General features: G+C 45.4%; 1 protein-coding gene across 1 annotated transcript in view; it reads right to left on the bottom strand.

The window, feature by feature from the left end:
* Positions 1-6,040: 6,040 nt before the first annotated feature.
* LOC145818249 (uncharacterized) overlaps positions 6,041-16,231 on the bottom strand; it is an 89,156-nt gene continuing 78,965 nt past the window's right edge. The window contains exons 2-3 of the mRNA XM_082912891.1: positions 6,651-7,231; positions 6,041-6,304 (exon numbers count right to left, since the gene is read on the bottom strand). Of these exons, the coding sequence (XP_082769017.1) occupies positions 6,041-6,304; positions 6,651-7,231 (845 nt within the window). The remainder of the gene's footprint in view (positions 6,305-6,650; positions 7,232-16,231) is intronic.

Below are 16,231 nucleotides of genomic sequence, written 5' to 3'. Positions count from 1 at the left end.
TCAGGCGCTAGCTGGAAGGGTGTGGTACCTTAGATTCTCAGCGCAGTCAGTTTACCAGGTGCTAGCTGGAAGGTAACGGTACCTCTGATTATCAGCGCAGGGTATAACACCACCAATCGAAATGCAACAGGGCATAACCAACATGTACAACATATATACATAAACTATCCAAATACAAACAATGTGTTAAAGTATATGAACACATAGGTGTGTGGAGTCCATCCCCTATCTTCTCACACACACTGGAGTACAACCCCTCTCTCCTCCCTAACAAGTATACATATATAATGCATCTCAATATTTCATCACATAAGATGTTCAATCAACAATGGTGTAATGCATACACGACAATTCAACACAACCACGTCATCCTCCACCGATGACTAAGGACAAAACCTCTAGATGCAAATATTTAGTACATCTATTAAAGACTCAATTACTATGAGACCACAAACCCGACAACAACATTAACATGGTAGTTCAAGATACAATTCCACACATGTGTGTTTAACACTCATGAAACAACAATCCAATTTTCATACGTATTCCAAAATACTTCTCCCATTTCACAAAACAAGTTCCATGTTCCTTTTGTTTTCACAAAACCAACTCCGTCCCTTTTGTTGTTACAAAACCAAATTCATTCCTTTGTTTTACAAAACCCCTTTCATTGATAATAGAGTCATAACTCACATTAGTCCACTATATTCATTTCAAACCATTCCAAAGCCAAAGTTAACCCCTTAGGCATTAACACCTTCACCCAACCCACATCAACACTAGAGATTTACATTATAGGTTCACTATCCTCCATTTTAATTTATCAATCAAAATATGATTTAGGGCTTTTTTCTTTATCAACTACAACATGCTAATTTATATTTTAATTAGCCAAGACAACAATCAATGAAGCCAAAACCATTCTCCACACAACCAACCCTAGGTTTATTTCATGATTTTCAAACAAATCCAACATGATACAATTTTCATGCAATACAAAAATTACCACATGTCTATCTATAGACGGAGTATTGAAAAAGAACAAGGAGAATCCCTACCTCAAATGGAGAACTCAAATAGAGAAGATGACCTGAAATCAAAGTGCTCCAAATCCCAAATTTCTTGGATCACAACGAAGCCCTCGACGATCAACACACTTCTTATAAAGGCCCAAGGTGAGGAAAACACTCTAGCTAGATCAATCCTAAGAGAGAAGTTAGGTTTTAGAGTGAGGTGCTCTCCAATGGCTTTTTCGGAAAAGTAAGAGAGAGAAAGGAAATCAAAAAGTGATTCAAAAAGCTGAATCTCGGCGTGTTATACAGGTCGACCCGCTCAAGCGTCAAACTCCCCGCTCGAGCGTCACTCACAGATTCCCGCTCGAGCGCCAAAACCCCCCGCTCGAGTGGCGGATACCACCTCTCTTAGTAAACCACATACTGAAGTGCCACTAACCCCAAACACGGAGTTCCCCACACAAGCCCCCAAATTTCGGAATCTCAACGGATCTCCTAAAATCAAACCACACCAACACTGTAACCAAGGGAATCACTATTTGCCCCTCCCATTGCTACCTAGCAAGCTTACTCATCTCCTCGGCTCAAGACCGATATGGTCAACCTCAATTACGAAGGACAATTTGACCAACGCTATTCTCGCTACTCTAGAACTCAAACTGTTCTCCCTCCAAAGAATGCTGCCAGCATCCACTCACAAACCATACCCCACAATTGATAACCAATCACACCACAAACACTACCCCAATACAACCGATGGGGTCACCACGGATTCACTAATTAGCAAGGCCCAAAACACGAATCAACATACAGGTACCAAGCAAGCAATAACATCAGGATCATTGATCCCTTTAACAATGCCTGAACAAAAAAGATTCGAGGTTCCAAACATACACCTCAATACATGAGGGTTAAACAAACAACAATATGCATACATAAGCGATACATAAACATGGTGCCTCAGCATCCCACAGTACACCGGTCAACAACAAAATGATTCATACAATACATCACCGGCCAATAACACAAAAATCCCCTCCAGGGTAATACCAAAGGACTAACTAATAAGTCGCCCCTCGCGAGGCTCTTGAAGCCTGGCATGCACGTTTCTGGCACCGATAGCGTCCTTGACTGGACGGGTACAACTGGGTCTGATTGGGTTTTCAAACACCCGAAGAACTTACACGCAAAGGACAAAAACGTCTACCATGGCCCGGCTGACCACAAGTAAAACAACCACCGGACCCCCTATTCTCTGACTGGTCTGAAACCTGCACCTCCCCGGACCTTCCAACCGAAGTGTCCGAAACCCCTGACGAAGAAAAGAAACCAGCCCCCGACTGAGCATGTTTCCGCCTCCACCCCTTACTTTGGCCAAATTAAAGTCTTCGGATTCGGAGCCCCTTTCGGTGCATGACACCATAGGGCCGATTAAGTCTCCGGATTCGGAGCCCCTTTCGGTGCATGACACTTAGGGCCGATTAAAGTCTCTGGATTCGGAGCGCCCTTCGTGGATATCACGATTGGCCAAATTAAAGTCTCCGGATTCGGAGCCCCTTTCGGTGCATGACACCTTAGGGCTGATTAAAGTCTCCGGATTCGGAGCACCCTTCGTGGATATCACGAATGGCCAAATTAAAGTCTCCGGATTCGGAGCACCTTTCGGTGCATGACACCATAGGACCGATTAAGTCTCCGGATTCGAAGCCCCTTTCGGTGCATGACACCTTAGGGCCGATTAAAGTCTCCGGATTCGGAGCCCCTTTCGGTGCATGACACCTTAGGGCCGATTAAAGTCTTCGGATTCGGAGCGCCCGTCGTGGATATCACGATTGGCCAAATTAAAGTCTCCATATTCGGAGCCCCCTTCGGTGCATGACACCTTAGGGCCGATTAAGTCTCCGGATTCGGAGCGCCCTTCGTGGATATCACAATTGGCCAAATTAAAGTCTTCGGATTCGGAGCTTTCTTCGGTGCATGACACCTTAGCACCGATGAACTCTCCGAATTCGGAGCCCCTATTGGTGCACGACACCTTAGGGCCGAACACATATTCACAGAATCGTTGTTAATTCAAGCCGGTCAATACATGTTTAAATATTTACGCCACGCAACACAAACCCTGGTAGAAAGTTGAAATAATATGATTAATTAAACACAACATTTCAAGACCGAATACAGACGTTGAAAATAAAAGAAATTCTATTTATTCGACGCGAACTCTATTCATTCGGCGCCCTCATCGTTGCTCTTCTCAATTTCGAAATCGGAATAAGGAAAGTAGTGTCGATGATATAGGGGCAAGGCCAAATCAATGCCCACCGCTTCAAGAGCTTCCTCGGTTTGAAGGGCCTTGATCCAGCCGTGCTTGAATCCACGATTTTCACATCGGCAGACCTCTTCGGCAAGGTCTCGTTTGGTCTTCTCTATCTCGACCTTCAGGCCATCCTGAAACCCCTTTTCATAACCCGAGGTCCGTTGGGTCACTCTCTCAACAACCAATTTAGATTGACTGACCGCCACCGATGCGCTCGTTTGAACATTCTTTAGCTCTCGAAGCTCACGCTCAGCCTTTTCCGCGCGAATCTCTAGACTGCGATTCCTTTCGTCCCTTTTCTCACTCTCACGTCGCGCTTCCCGCAGACGCATGCCGACTTTGTGAGCAGTATATAGTCCTTTCATGGCCCCATGTATGCCGTCTCGAAATACTTCAAAATCTTGACGTCCGACCATCGATTGTTGGACTTCCGGCGGGAAGATTTGTCGAGCGAACTCGACTGCTACACTTGGGTCTTTAATGATAGAATCCGCCTCCGTCATTGGTCTATTCCTCACAAAAACTGCAAAACTCAACGGTCGTGGCGTCGCATCAGGCTCGATTCTCAGTCGCGGGCGTGGAGAATTTCCCCGTTGTTGCCTGTCCTTTCGGGGCGATACGCTTCGACGACTAAGGGGCTGCTGTGTTTCCCGATCCTTGGACATTCTTCTTCCCATACGCATAGGCTCGCTACTGCGACTCATTGCGGCATCTAATTCAGCCAATCTTTGTCCCTCCCAAGTTGCCTGAATGGAAAGAAGTAGGGCCTTTGGCGTGCACCCGCGCCATTTATCCTATAATGTACGCAGCTCTCCCGAGGCAACGTCAGTAATCCCAGACGTCAAAAGTCGGATGACAATTGTCCAGCCCACGAGTTCCGCCACTCAGCTTCCCAACTCCAAAAGCTCGCGCCTTGGCTAAGGCGAGGGCAGATTCACTAATCTGGTCGGCAATGTTTTCAAGCGCAAGCGGCGATCAATGTGTGCCTCAGCCAGCCCACGAGTTACGCCATTCGGCTTCTCAAGCTCGCGCCCTGGCTAAGGTGAGGGCAGATTCACTAATCTGGTTGGCCATGTTTTCAAACGCAAGCGCTGATCAATGTGTGCCTCAGCCAGACCACGAGTTACACCATTCGGCTTCTCAAGCTCGCGCCCTGGCTAAGGGAAGGGCAGATTTATTAATCTGGTCAGCCATGTTTCAAGCGCAAGCGCCGATCAATGTGTACCTCAGCCAGACCACGAGTTACACCATTCAGCTTCTCAAGCTCACGCCCTGGCTAAGGTAAGGACAGATTTATTAATCTGGTCCGCTATGTTTTCAAGCGCAAGCGCCGATCTAAGCCCACTCGCGCCTTGGCTAAGGCGATGGCAGATTCACTAATCTGGTCTGCCATGTTTTCAAGCGCAAGCGCCGATCAATGTGTGCCTCAGCCAGCCCACGAGTTACGCCATTCGGCTTCTCAAGCTCACGCCCTGGCAAAGGCGAGGGCAGATTCACTAATCTGGTCAGCCATGTTTTCAAGCGCAAGCGCCTGGTCGGCCATGTTTTCAAGCGCAAGCACCGATCTGAGGCCACTCGCGCCCTGGCTAAGGCGAGGGCGAATTTACTAATCTAGTTGGCCATGTTTTCAAGCGCAAGCGCCAATCAATGTGTGCCTCAGCCAGACCACGAGTTACGCCATTCGGCTTCTTAAGCTCGCACCATGGCTAAGGCAAGGGCAGATTTATTAATCTGGTTGGCCATGTTTTCAAGCACAAGCGCCGATCAATGTGTGCCTCAGCCAGACCACGAACTACGCCATTCGGCTTCTCAAGCTCGCGCCCTGGCTAAGGCAAGGGCAGATTTATTAATCTGGTCCGCCATGTTTTCAAGCGCAAGTGCCGATCAATGTGTGCCTCAGCCAGACCACGAGTTACGCCATTCGGCTTCTCAAGCTCGCGCCCTGGCTAAAGCAAGGGCAGATTTGTTAATCTGGTCCACCATGTTTTCAAGCGCAAGCGCCGATCAATGTGTGCCTCAGCCAGACCACGAGTTACGCCATTTGGCTTCTCAAGCTCGCGTCCTGGCTAAGGCAAGGGCAGATTTATTAATCTGGTTTGCCTTGTTTTCAAGCGCAAGCGCTGATCAATGTGTACCTCAGCCAGCCCATGAGTTACGCCATTCGGCTTCTCAAGCTCGCGCCCTAGCTAAGGCAAGGGCAGATCTGATCGGCCAAATACCTAAGCTAAGCAGTCGATCTAACCATAACCGAAAGCAATAACATTCATCAATAACATCTTCCTTAGCCGGTTGAGCACAATTCTGGAAATTTTATATACTCAAATTACCAAACAAAAAGCTACAAGATGAAAATACTAAATTAAAACCGTAAAAATACATTCAAAAAACAAACACTGACTGTTGCAAAAGATGAAAAATACTAAATTAAAATTGTAAAAATACATGCGACATCCTAAAAACTGTCAGTCGGCCGGATCAGCCATCGGAATCAGACTCCAATGGCTCAACATCCACTTGCTCATATGGTATTGGCATAATCAATGAAACGTTAGCAGCAGTAAGGGCTTTGTGCCAGCCATGTTTGAATCCCTGATTTTCAAACTTGGGGACTTGGTCCACGTACTCGACGAGCCCAACATTTTTCCCGGCCTCGAATACTTTGGAAGACTCTGATTCAGCTAATTCCTTCGTCATCTTCATTTCAGCCAACTCAGCCTCCAGTTTGGAGATCACTTTTCTGGGCCAACTTGAGCACATCTTTGCTCACGTCCGCCTTCCTCTCGGCATCTGACCTCAATTGATCCGCGTAACGAGCCTTCTCCATCTCGGCCTCGGCCCTTGAGGCTTCCTTGTCCGCCCTCAACGCTTCGACCTCGGCCCTTCTCCTCAGGCCTTCAACTTCCTCGCATAAATGACCAATCTGTTTGACGGCGTCGCGATGGCGACGGCCCATATCGGCTATCCATCCGACGGTCTGTAAAACAAGAATTTAGAACCATAACTTCAACAGTATTTGGATTAAGTGAAGCTAAGTTCGAATATGTACCAAAAGTGCCGATTGGGCGGCCAGTGCTGTCGCATCTAGATTCATTTCCACCCAGAAAGCCTCCTTGTCAGACGGTAAAGGCACGGATGTAGCCAAACTAAATGCGACTTCTGGATCTTTAAGTGCCGAAGCATCAGAAGAAACCGGCACGTTTTTTATCATCGGCTGAATGACAAAAGGAACGATCACGTCCGATCCCTCTAATCAAGGACGTTTGCCATGTTCTTTTATGCCGGTCTGTAAAACAAGCATCCCAATTTTCTGCCGTCTCCACCTCAATAATGCGGAAGGACTCTGATTCGCCAGCAGGCAGGGAAAATTGAGATGTGGTGGCGGGTGGTGCTTCAGACGGAAGGGCCTCCGCTCTTCGCTGCGTGGCCAACCTTTCCGCATTCGCCTTCCTGGCAAGTTTTGTCAGGCTTAACCCGGTCATGTCTTCAGGGTTTGCAGCGGGAATATCCTCAAAACCGTGAAAAACGCCGTCAAGCGAAAGATCCCCTCGGCCCGAAGCAGATGGGGGATCGGCCAAATTCAATACCGCGTCAGATTCGGTTTCGGACTGATCTGATTCGGTAACATTAGCTACACCCCGCTCTGAATCCGACCCTCCAAAACTAACCTGCCTCAAGTTTTTTAAGTCAGACAAAATGAGAGCGATGAGAGAATCTTCACCCTCCGGAACCGGGATACTTTCCGCCACCGAGAAGGACGTATATGTCGGCTCGTAGCGAAGCAGAATGTGGGCCGCCCTGCCTTGTTTTTGAAGACTTCGACGGCCGAAATATTTGAGCGTAACTTCGATATCCAAAAGAATGGCGCCATCAGTTGAAGATAGAACTTTCTTCAAATTTCTCCCTACACAAGCCAAGCCGTAACATTTCAAAAAAGAGGCTTTACAACAAAAACGAACAAATAATAAAAGCGAGAAAGCAATCAGCCACCTGGCTCGTCCCTCCATCTAGGAATAGGGTCAGCGTGATCCTCCCCTTCGCCAAATTCCCAGTTACCCTGGACAACAACCATAACATCATCAACTCGTTTTCTAGAACTGGAAAGCATAGTTATCAGCTGATGGTCGACATCCTTGGCCCTAAGGAAGAAACGTCCGTGCTGACCAGAAGCCTTAGCCAAGGCATAACAATGCTGGATGGCTGGAATGCCAAGGTTAATTCTTAGGCGATGGTTGAGCGCTATAACCCCCATTATGACTCTAAAGATATTCACATTAGGTTGGGAAGGGATTAAACCCCAATGGCGAAGCACATCCCTAAGAAACGGGTGAAGGGGGAAACGGACTCCACCCTCTGCAATTGACAAAATTGGAAAGACAATCGTGGTTTCATCCTCCCTCTCCATATCAAGAGTGCCGCCTGCTACAAGCGACAAACGGACATCATCAGGAATAGAGAAATGGCGTTTAAAGCCAACAATACGATCTGACGAGAGGAGGTCTTTTAAATGTTTTGCCATATCCTAGTCTATGAGAATATGCCGAGGAAGGAAAAAATCAGAAAGAGCCCTCGAAGCAAGGGAGGAGAGAACTTACAAAGGACGAAGAGGATATCGGAGGAGAGTTTCGGGGACGATCCAGAAGGTAATCCAGCGATGAGCATCATAACATATATACTGGAAAGGACCTCGAAATTTTAAATCGCAATAAATAGACACGTACGAGGAGGCGGGGAGTCGACACGACAATCGAAAGGGGTGTGTAGACGCGCCCGTGGGCCTTACTACAGTTCGGACTCAATTTGTGTCATGGTTCTTAATCTGAACTGAAGAGTCCAAATCCGGCAAATCGTTTTGAGAAACAGATTTTTGAAAAGGAGTGCCAAACATGGACTGCTTTGCCAGATACAGAGTCGCCACCTAAATATTTTATTTTGGGGGGAATTTAGGAAACCCTGACTCGGTGCCAAAGGCCACGTGTCCGTCATCACCAAAGTTGCCTCGGCTCGGGAACTTGGGTACGATTGGGGAAGGTCAGCTATGAGCACCCCCTCTCGCCCGATCCGAAGATTGGCCTCTACTAACCATGATATCCGTTTTTGAAAACGTTATGTGTTCTTAAACCAATTATTAGCCTAGCATTACTATGTTATGCGCACAGCAAACAAGTATAGACCAAATTGCCTAATTTGGAAATAAGCATTGCATATCCGATTGTTTTGAAAAAATGTTTTGAAATTTGCTACTCGCAAGTAGGTTAAAGAACGGATTTCAATGAATCATTCCAACTCAGACAATCCAACCTTCACCCACAGGCATTCAAGCAGTTATATCACATAAGCAGCTAGCCTCATGGTAATCATGCTATCATGGCAACACTCACACGCATGCAAGGATGCTAAAGCATAAATACTTACATCGTACTCTGTGCCAAAACAAAAACTAGTTAGTAATCACATGTATGATCCTAGTTCATGTTAAAAATGGCTAGTGCAACACATGCAAAGATGCAATCTAGACAAGCTCGGCTATTCTAAGATGGCATATGATGATGATACAACTAACACGTATTCAACTTGGAATTGAAGTACAAATGCAGTTAGAATGACGCGCCAAGCCCGGTGCATGCAAGACAAATGTATGAATGCACGCATGCAATGCATAAGGTATGCTAAATTAAACGTGTCCTAATACTAACCATCAAAGCGGGTAAGTAAAAGGGAGAAAGAAGTGGGGGTTGGAAGACATACACACACTCACCCACACTTATTACATAATTTCCCTCACTCGGAGGGTCCAAAAGAATAATACAGTCCGAATAACAAATCAACTATCCTAGCTAATTAATTATTACAGACCCTTAATTAATTAACAAAATAAATGCAGACAGAAGGTGGCCGCAGCCGTGCCTCGGAATGCGCGAATGATGCATGCTCGGTCCATTTTGCCCGGAAACCCATACCATGCCACTGCTGCCTCTGTTAATGCTGCCCTGCTCCTCTGAAAATTGCCAAAGTCTCAGGGTATCTTCAATGAGAACTGCATAACACCACCGGCAAAGTGAAATGACCACCGGCCACGGGAAATTTCCATCGGCTGCTTTCAAGTCCATCGGCCTCATATTCTTTGCCGGTCGGCATTCTTCAGTGCCGGTCGGCAGAAAGTTCCTGCAGAAGCTGGTTTTTGACAGCAACAAGGACAAACAGTGGATGGCATGGAATTTCAAGCAAGTGTATGCATGGCCACTCTCCCAATCATGTAATGGACTCAAGGGAGTATGCCCCTCGACCCTCGGGCCATCAATTACGCATGATGGCCTAAGAGGCCAAGTTTTGCAACTTCGATATCAAATGAAATGCAAGCACAAAACACATCAAAGGGCCCCAACCCCTATCATGATTGATCAAGAGGCAAGGGATGCATGCTCAATGAAATGCAACCTAGGCATGGAGGCTAAGTATGCAACATGAACATGCAAATGAGCAATGTATACTAGGCGTGCAACCTAAACATGTAAGTAAACGTGTCATGCAACAACATACGATGATGGACTTAAACTAACATGGATAGCTCGCAAGCATGCCAAAATCAGTGGCCATTAGATGAAAATGAGACTCTCAAAATGCGTGCACGCGTGCACGCAAACTGAGGACCAAACCTAAGGCATAGTATGAAACTCTAACAAGGCATGGCGAGGCATGAAATATGGCATACAAGCATGTAATTTCAGCACTGAAATGTGATATAAAACAGCCCCGAATCACGGAAACATGGCACCCGATGCATGGAATGGCCCCGAAACACAAAACTAGGCATACGCATTGGCCTATAGCTATACAAAGCATGCATTATTTGATCATGAAGCATGAAGACAGATGCAAGACAGTCCCAAAACATGCATATTTTCAGTTCAAAGCATGGCCAAAAGATGTTAGCAAGATGGACTAAAATAGCATGCAACTTTGACTAGCAAACATTGGTTGTATGGCAAGTATATGATGCACATGGAATCTCACCAAACCATCAAAAATCAGTGAATAAAACATGTGAAAATAGGCCCAAATAACCACTGATATGCAACCATGGCATGCAAAAATGATGAGTTACTTTAGAGGGCCATCCAAGGAGTTATTAAGCACATGCAAGATAGACATTTAACAAGACCAAACCAACTCTAGAAATGGCTTATGGGGGTCCTAAAACCCACTGAAAAATTCTTGAAACAAGGCTTGGAAGCATGCAAATAGGAGCCCCTTTGGAAGGCCAAAAAGGGCAACAAACAAGGCAACAAGGGAGAGGGTCACCCCTCTCCTTCTTAGGACCTCAAACCACCATCCTCACCACTGAAATCCCTCAAGATTTCAGTGGTGAGGAGGCCCAAACAAGGTAGTCCCGGAGCTCACCGAAATCACACAAAAATGGGGCCAAACAAGGCCTAAGAGAGGGTAAACGACCTCAAACACAAAAGTGGTCTTAATGAAGTATCTTAAACACAAAAAAAAAAACTTTCTTATGTTATACACCAAGCTCAAATCAGCAAGCAAGACAGGCTAAAATGAGGTACAGGAAAGTGCTAAAAAGGGGAAGAAACTTACCCTTGAAGATCAAATTCGAGACCAGCAGCTTCAGGGGCCAAAAACCAGCTTTTAGAGCTCAATAAACCCTCCCAAGAACCTCAGTCCAATGGTAGTGGTGTATGGCTATGAGGTGTGGTGCAATAGGCCAAGAACAAGGGTCTTTGAACACTCTAACACACCCAAATGTAGAGAGAGAGGGAGATATAGAGAGAAAGGGTGATATATATGTTATATGTATGTATTAGGTCTGATTTTGTTGAACCAAAACAATGGAGGAGGATGGGTTTCTTTTTATAGAGCAAGGAAATGGCATAAAGCTTCTCAAAGAAGCTATACAAAAGGGTCAAAGGGACCAAGCTTCTAAGAGAAGCTAATGCAAAGGTGCAAGCTTCTTGAGGAAGCCAAGACAAGGGGTCAAAGCTTCCTCAAGAAGCTTTGAGCAAAGGGTGCAAAAAAAGAGGGTCAAAAGGGGTGCAAAGGGTGCAAAACAGCCACACACGTGCATGGGGAGCAGAGTCTGTGCATTCCAGCTGGCACAGCTGGCATTCATTCAATCTGTAGAACACTCCGGAAGGTCGTCGGCTAGCAAACTTGGTCGGTCAGCCATCTTTTCTGGCCGGTCGGTACAATAAATTGCCGGTCGGATAAATAGATTGCCGACAGATGGTTCCAAGGTCAAAAAGTGCCCGGTGGGTGTCTAGATTGAAGCCCCGGAAGTTATCTTTCCAATGGAACAAACCTTGCATTATAATTCCTCCTGTGCAAAAAGTTATGCCCTTTTTGGTGAAGCCGCGCAGATTCGATCCAACCGGGATGATGCCTAACTTCAACTGATCATATCTCCCCCACCCGGACATGGCTCTAGGAGATTCGTGAGTGCAAAATGAAGCCCCGGAAGTAAGCTTTCCAACGGTGGTGGTCTCATAGCTAAAATCCAAGTATTCAAATGAATAAGCTCGATTCAGCGAGGACTGCTCGACTCCCTTCTACCCAGATTCATGCCTGTCTTCTCCTCCAACTTGGTTTCTTCTCTCTTCCCCTCTTTTCATCAACTTCAAACCCCTAAGCAAGGTGTTTTGAAAGATTTTTCAAAGATTTCATCTCTCTTTCATTCATTTCCACTTCGTCCCTGCTCGGTTTACCGAAAAGCGCAACATTTGACAAAATGCGAGCCTCGAAACAACGCAGAAACTTTATTTCAAAAAAACGTTTTGAAAGAGAGGGTTTTTAGGTCTAAAAACCATCCAAAATTGCTTTGGTCCAAAACGGGGTGTGAATTTGACACTTGTCTCTCTCCTTGCCGAAGAAACTGGATCTTTGCCCTGCACACCTTTTATCACCAAGTAAACCATCAGTAACGCCCAAGTCTTATGGGCTGTCAAAAATGAGGTGTCTACAGTTGCCCCTCTTTGACAGAACTTGGAAGTCATAAGAATGACAGGAGTGAATGTCAAAGTCCAAAGACGACCTATTTTTGACAAGGCGGAAGACTTGGACAAACAAATAAAATACAAATGAATGAATGGTTATGCCCGCAGGCTGCCTACGTATCCCTTTGCAAGGAATCAAACCAGCGTAGTTCAGGAGCAGGATGCAAATGATATGAAAGAAGACTTTGACAATTGGACTTATACGCTACGCGAAGCCGGTTTGTATTCAAAACAATGCAATGTACTAACAAGTACAAGTGAGGTGCGTAAGATAGCGCGATAGGATGCCTGCAAAATGCAAGTAAGGTACACAAAACAGTGCGATGCGCAAGAAAGCGCGAGTGATTTGAAATGCACAAGACAGTGCGAGTGATTTGAAATGCACAAGAAAGTGCGATTGAGGTGCGTAAAATAGCGCGAAATGTAAACTGCACAAAACAGTGCGATGCGCAAAATAGCGCGAACGATAAACTGCGCAAAACTGTGCGATTAAGGTGCGCAAAATAGCGAGAATGTAGCTGCACAAAACAGTGCGATACGCAAAATAGCGCGAGCGATTTGAAGCGCACTAAACAGTGCGATACGCTAAACAGCGCGAATGATTTTGAAATGCACAAGACAGTGCGATACGCTAAACAGCGCGATTGATTTTGAAATGCACAAGACAGTACGATATGCTAAACAGCACGATTGATTTTGAAATGCACAAGACAGTGCGATACGCTAAACAGCGCGATTGATTTGAAACGCACTAAACAGTGCGATACGCTAAACAGCGCGAGTGATTTGAAATGCACTAAACAGTGCGATGCGCTAAACAGCGCGATTGATTTGAAATGCACTGAACAGTGCGATACGCTAAACAGCGCGATTGATATGCAATGCACAAAATAGTGCGAGTGAGATACAACCACAAGATGCACAAGACAGTGCTAGTGAGATACAAAGTGTAAGTGCACAAGATAGTGCGAGTGAATGCATGTTCTATGCAAATGAGGTGCATTTTCTATGCAAGTATGGAAGAGTGCATTTTCTATGCAAAAGATACGAGCATTTTCTATGCAAGAAACAGGAGCATATTCTATGCAATATTGAAAGCAAATTCTATGCAGAATCGAAAGGATAACGATGCGCGACACGCATGTCACAGAAGTGTATATGAAAGTGCACATTCTATGCAATGGAAGGGCATCAAACATGTACTCTGGTGCCTCCGATTTACCTTTCGGAGGACTTTGTAAGACACTCAGCTCAAAAAGGGCACACCCTGTTTATGTTGGCAAGAGATAACATCTGCTGCTGTTTTAATTGCCATTCTGACTTGAAGCAGGCTTACACTTGGGGTCGAGATACACTCATACTCCAAAGAAATGGCGAGGTCTGGGAAGGTGCACCTGAAATGTAGTCTCGGATCTTGCCAAAGCTGGAACACCCTAAGATGCTCCAAATTTTCCTTTTTTCTTTTGCTTTGCAGTCTGGAACCTACATAGCTTCAGATAGGTCCTTGTTCTACTGTTCACACTTATCGGGGGTGGACCCTGCAGTTTTATGAAAGAACAAATACTGTTTTGCACAAATGTGGAGAATGGCACAGCACTCTGAGCACAAGACAATTTTTTGGAAATTGAGAAATGAGTTCTTAACCGGGTATTGAGCCGACGACTGGCCACAGCCAAAACGACTCGACAAGGGAAAAACAAAGGTAAACAACCTAAACACATCGAGTAACACTCGAAGCGACTCAAAACAAGAATCGAGACAGACAAAATAAAACACAAGACTCAAATGTGCACATGGAGCCTGTTTCCCCAGGTATTGTTTCCCACCCTTTCTCATTTGTGATTCTCACATCGCTCGGCCCTCAGGCTCTGTTTTTCTGAAAAAGCCATTTTCTCACTTTTTCTCTCAGCTCACATCTCTCTATTCTTCAATCTCTCATTTTTTCATCCCTCCCCTGGGTGGTTGATGGATAAGCTGGAAATTGTGGGCTCTTGCCCCTGGTATTCTACCAGATTCTGAATCTTGTTCACAACAGTGAGTTTCTCCCACAGAGGGGTTGCGCTACAATTGGGTGTGTAGCAAATCTGCAGCTGACATCGGTTGACGGCGCTCTACTGGGGAGTTTGGACGTGATCAGATATGCCCAGATGAGGGAATGCGATATCTCGTCCCATTCCAGTTCGTGCTTCACACTTGGCTTGATACCTCGATGCTTGGAAGATGTGAGAGTTTTCTGCCCTTTTGCGGTTAGCTTCATTGATGCCTTTTTCCGGCAGGTATGGTGCCTTTCTTGGCAAGCATGTTAATAATGGGGAAAAAACAGAACACCTGACTCAACTGCGCCCCTAGTTCATCATTTTGACCATTTGTTTTTGTTTTGGTTTTTTTTTTTTACTAAAACAATTTTGACCAGAATGAGAGTCAGATTAACATACTTGTTCGATTTTTGATTTGAAAATCATGCAAGTCAGGCTATGAGCACTGAAAATTTTACTTTTTTGGGTCCAAGAAATGTTCTAGTTTTTTGGAAAAATGGAATAATTTTCGAGAGAATAGTTAACCTCAGTAAAAATTCTCAAAAACTATTTTTGCAAACGGCCAATGCTCAACAAGCACGGAACCTACTCTTGAGATGCGCAACTTCAGATTCGAAGGAAAATTGCCCCTTGCTTGAAAAGAGCTGCACGGCAAAGGAAAGTTGCCCCTTGTTTGAATGGCACCGCGGCACACTGTATGGAAACGGAAAGTTGCCCCTTGTTTGGATAGCATCGCAGCGCATTGTAGTCAGTCCTCAGAGTGACGAACACAACCAAATTCTTGGATACAGAGAAGCCAAAGATGCCCAAAACCATTACATGGGCACAATCAATTTGAAGTGTTTTACGGCTGGACTTCAGAATGAAGTTGCCTACGTATCCCAAAGATGGGAATCAAGCCTTACGTAGTTCGGGGTTAAGGTACACTCGGGTATTTAACCTCTCCTTTTGTGCTCTAACTTTTGCCAAGGCCGCCCTTTGCGGGTTTTCAACCTTACGAGCTATGTTCTTCAATTCTTTTCATTTCTTTTCTTCTTTTTTCTTTTTCATCTTTTTTCTTTTCTTTTCTTTTTTTTTTCTTTTCTTTTTTTTTTCTTCTTTATTTTCATTTTTTGTATTATTTATTTTTTCTTTTTTTTTCTTCTTTTTTTTCTTGCGCTAACTTTTGCCTGGGTCGCCCTTCCGGGTTTTCGGCCCAGCGAGCCTCTCAAGGGTAAAAGTGTAGCTTTGTCCATGTTGAATGGTTTGAGATCCTGAAGTCATATGAATCCAGGAGGACGGCTGTTGTTCGCTGATGATGCAGGAGTCCATCCAATGGAGGCTGAAGTTGCCCCTAGTGTCGTGGATCGGAACTCAGTAGTTCTTCAGCAATACTTTCTTCTTTCTTCTCTTCTGGGGTTTGGCATTCTTGCCAGTCTTCATTGATTTGCAGGACGACCAATCTTCGGCTCTTCGAGCACATCTGGCATTTTTGCCCCGAGTTCCAGGGATACTTCTGATCTAGCTTTGCAAGCTTCTTTTGGCGACATCTGATCTTCTTGATCTGACTTCCCTACCCCTAATGCATGGGCTGCTTCAAATCAGGCCACACAGGCCTCACATTGTGGTTGATCGTTGAACCTTCTGAATCCAAGTTCAAGGTTTGAAAATGAGCGGTCGAGTCTCGAGGCTGAGAGCGATCCTAGGCTGCACAATCTCAAGAGCGATTCCACACAGGTCTTCGCAGGATCGCGCAAAACATTTTTTTTTTTTTTAAATCTTTTAAGAGAGCGACTAGTCGCTCGCGCTGAAGACAGTGTGAGACCAATCTGGATCAAGCCAGGATCCTTCTCAATACTCACATTAACAAGCATGATCTCAATC

The sequence above is a fragment of the Camellia sinensis genome, unplaced genomic scaffold (assembly GCF_055761805.1).
Source record: "Camellia sinensis isolate YWXY unplaced genomic scaffold, ASM5576180v1 Unanchor6, whole genome shotgun sequence".
NCBI classification, from domain to species: Eukaryota; Viridiplantae; Streptophyta; class Magnoliopsida; order Ericales; family Theaceae; genus Camellia; species Camellia sinensis.
Note: the sequence above shows the minus strand (reverse complement) of the source record. Positions and strands in the feature narration are given on the sequence as shown.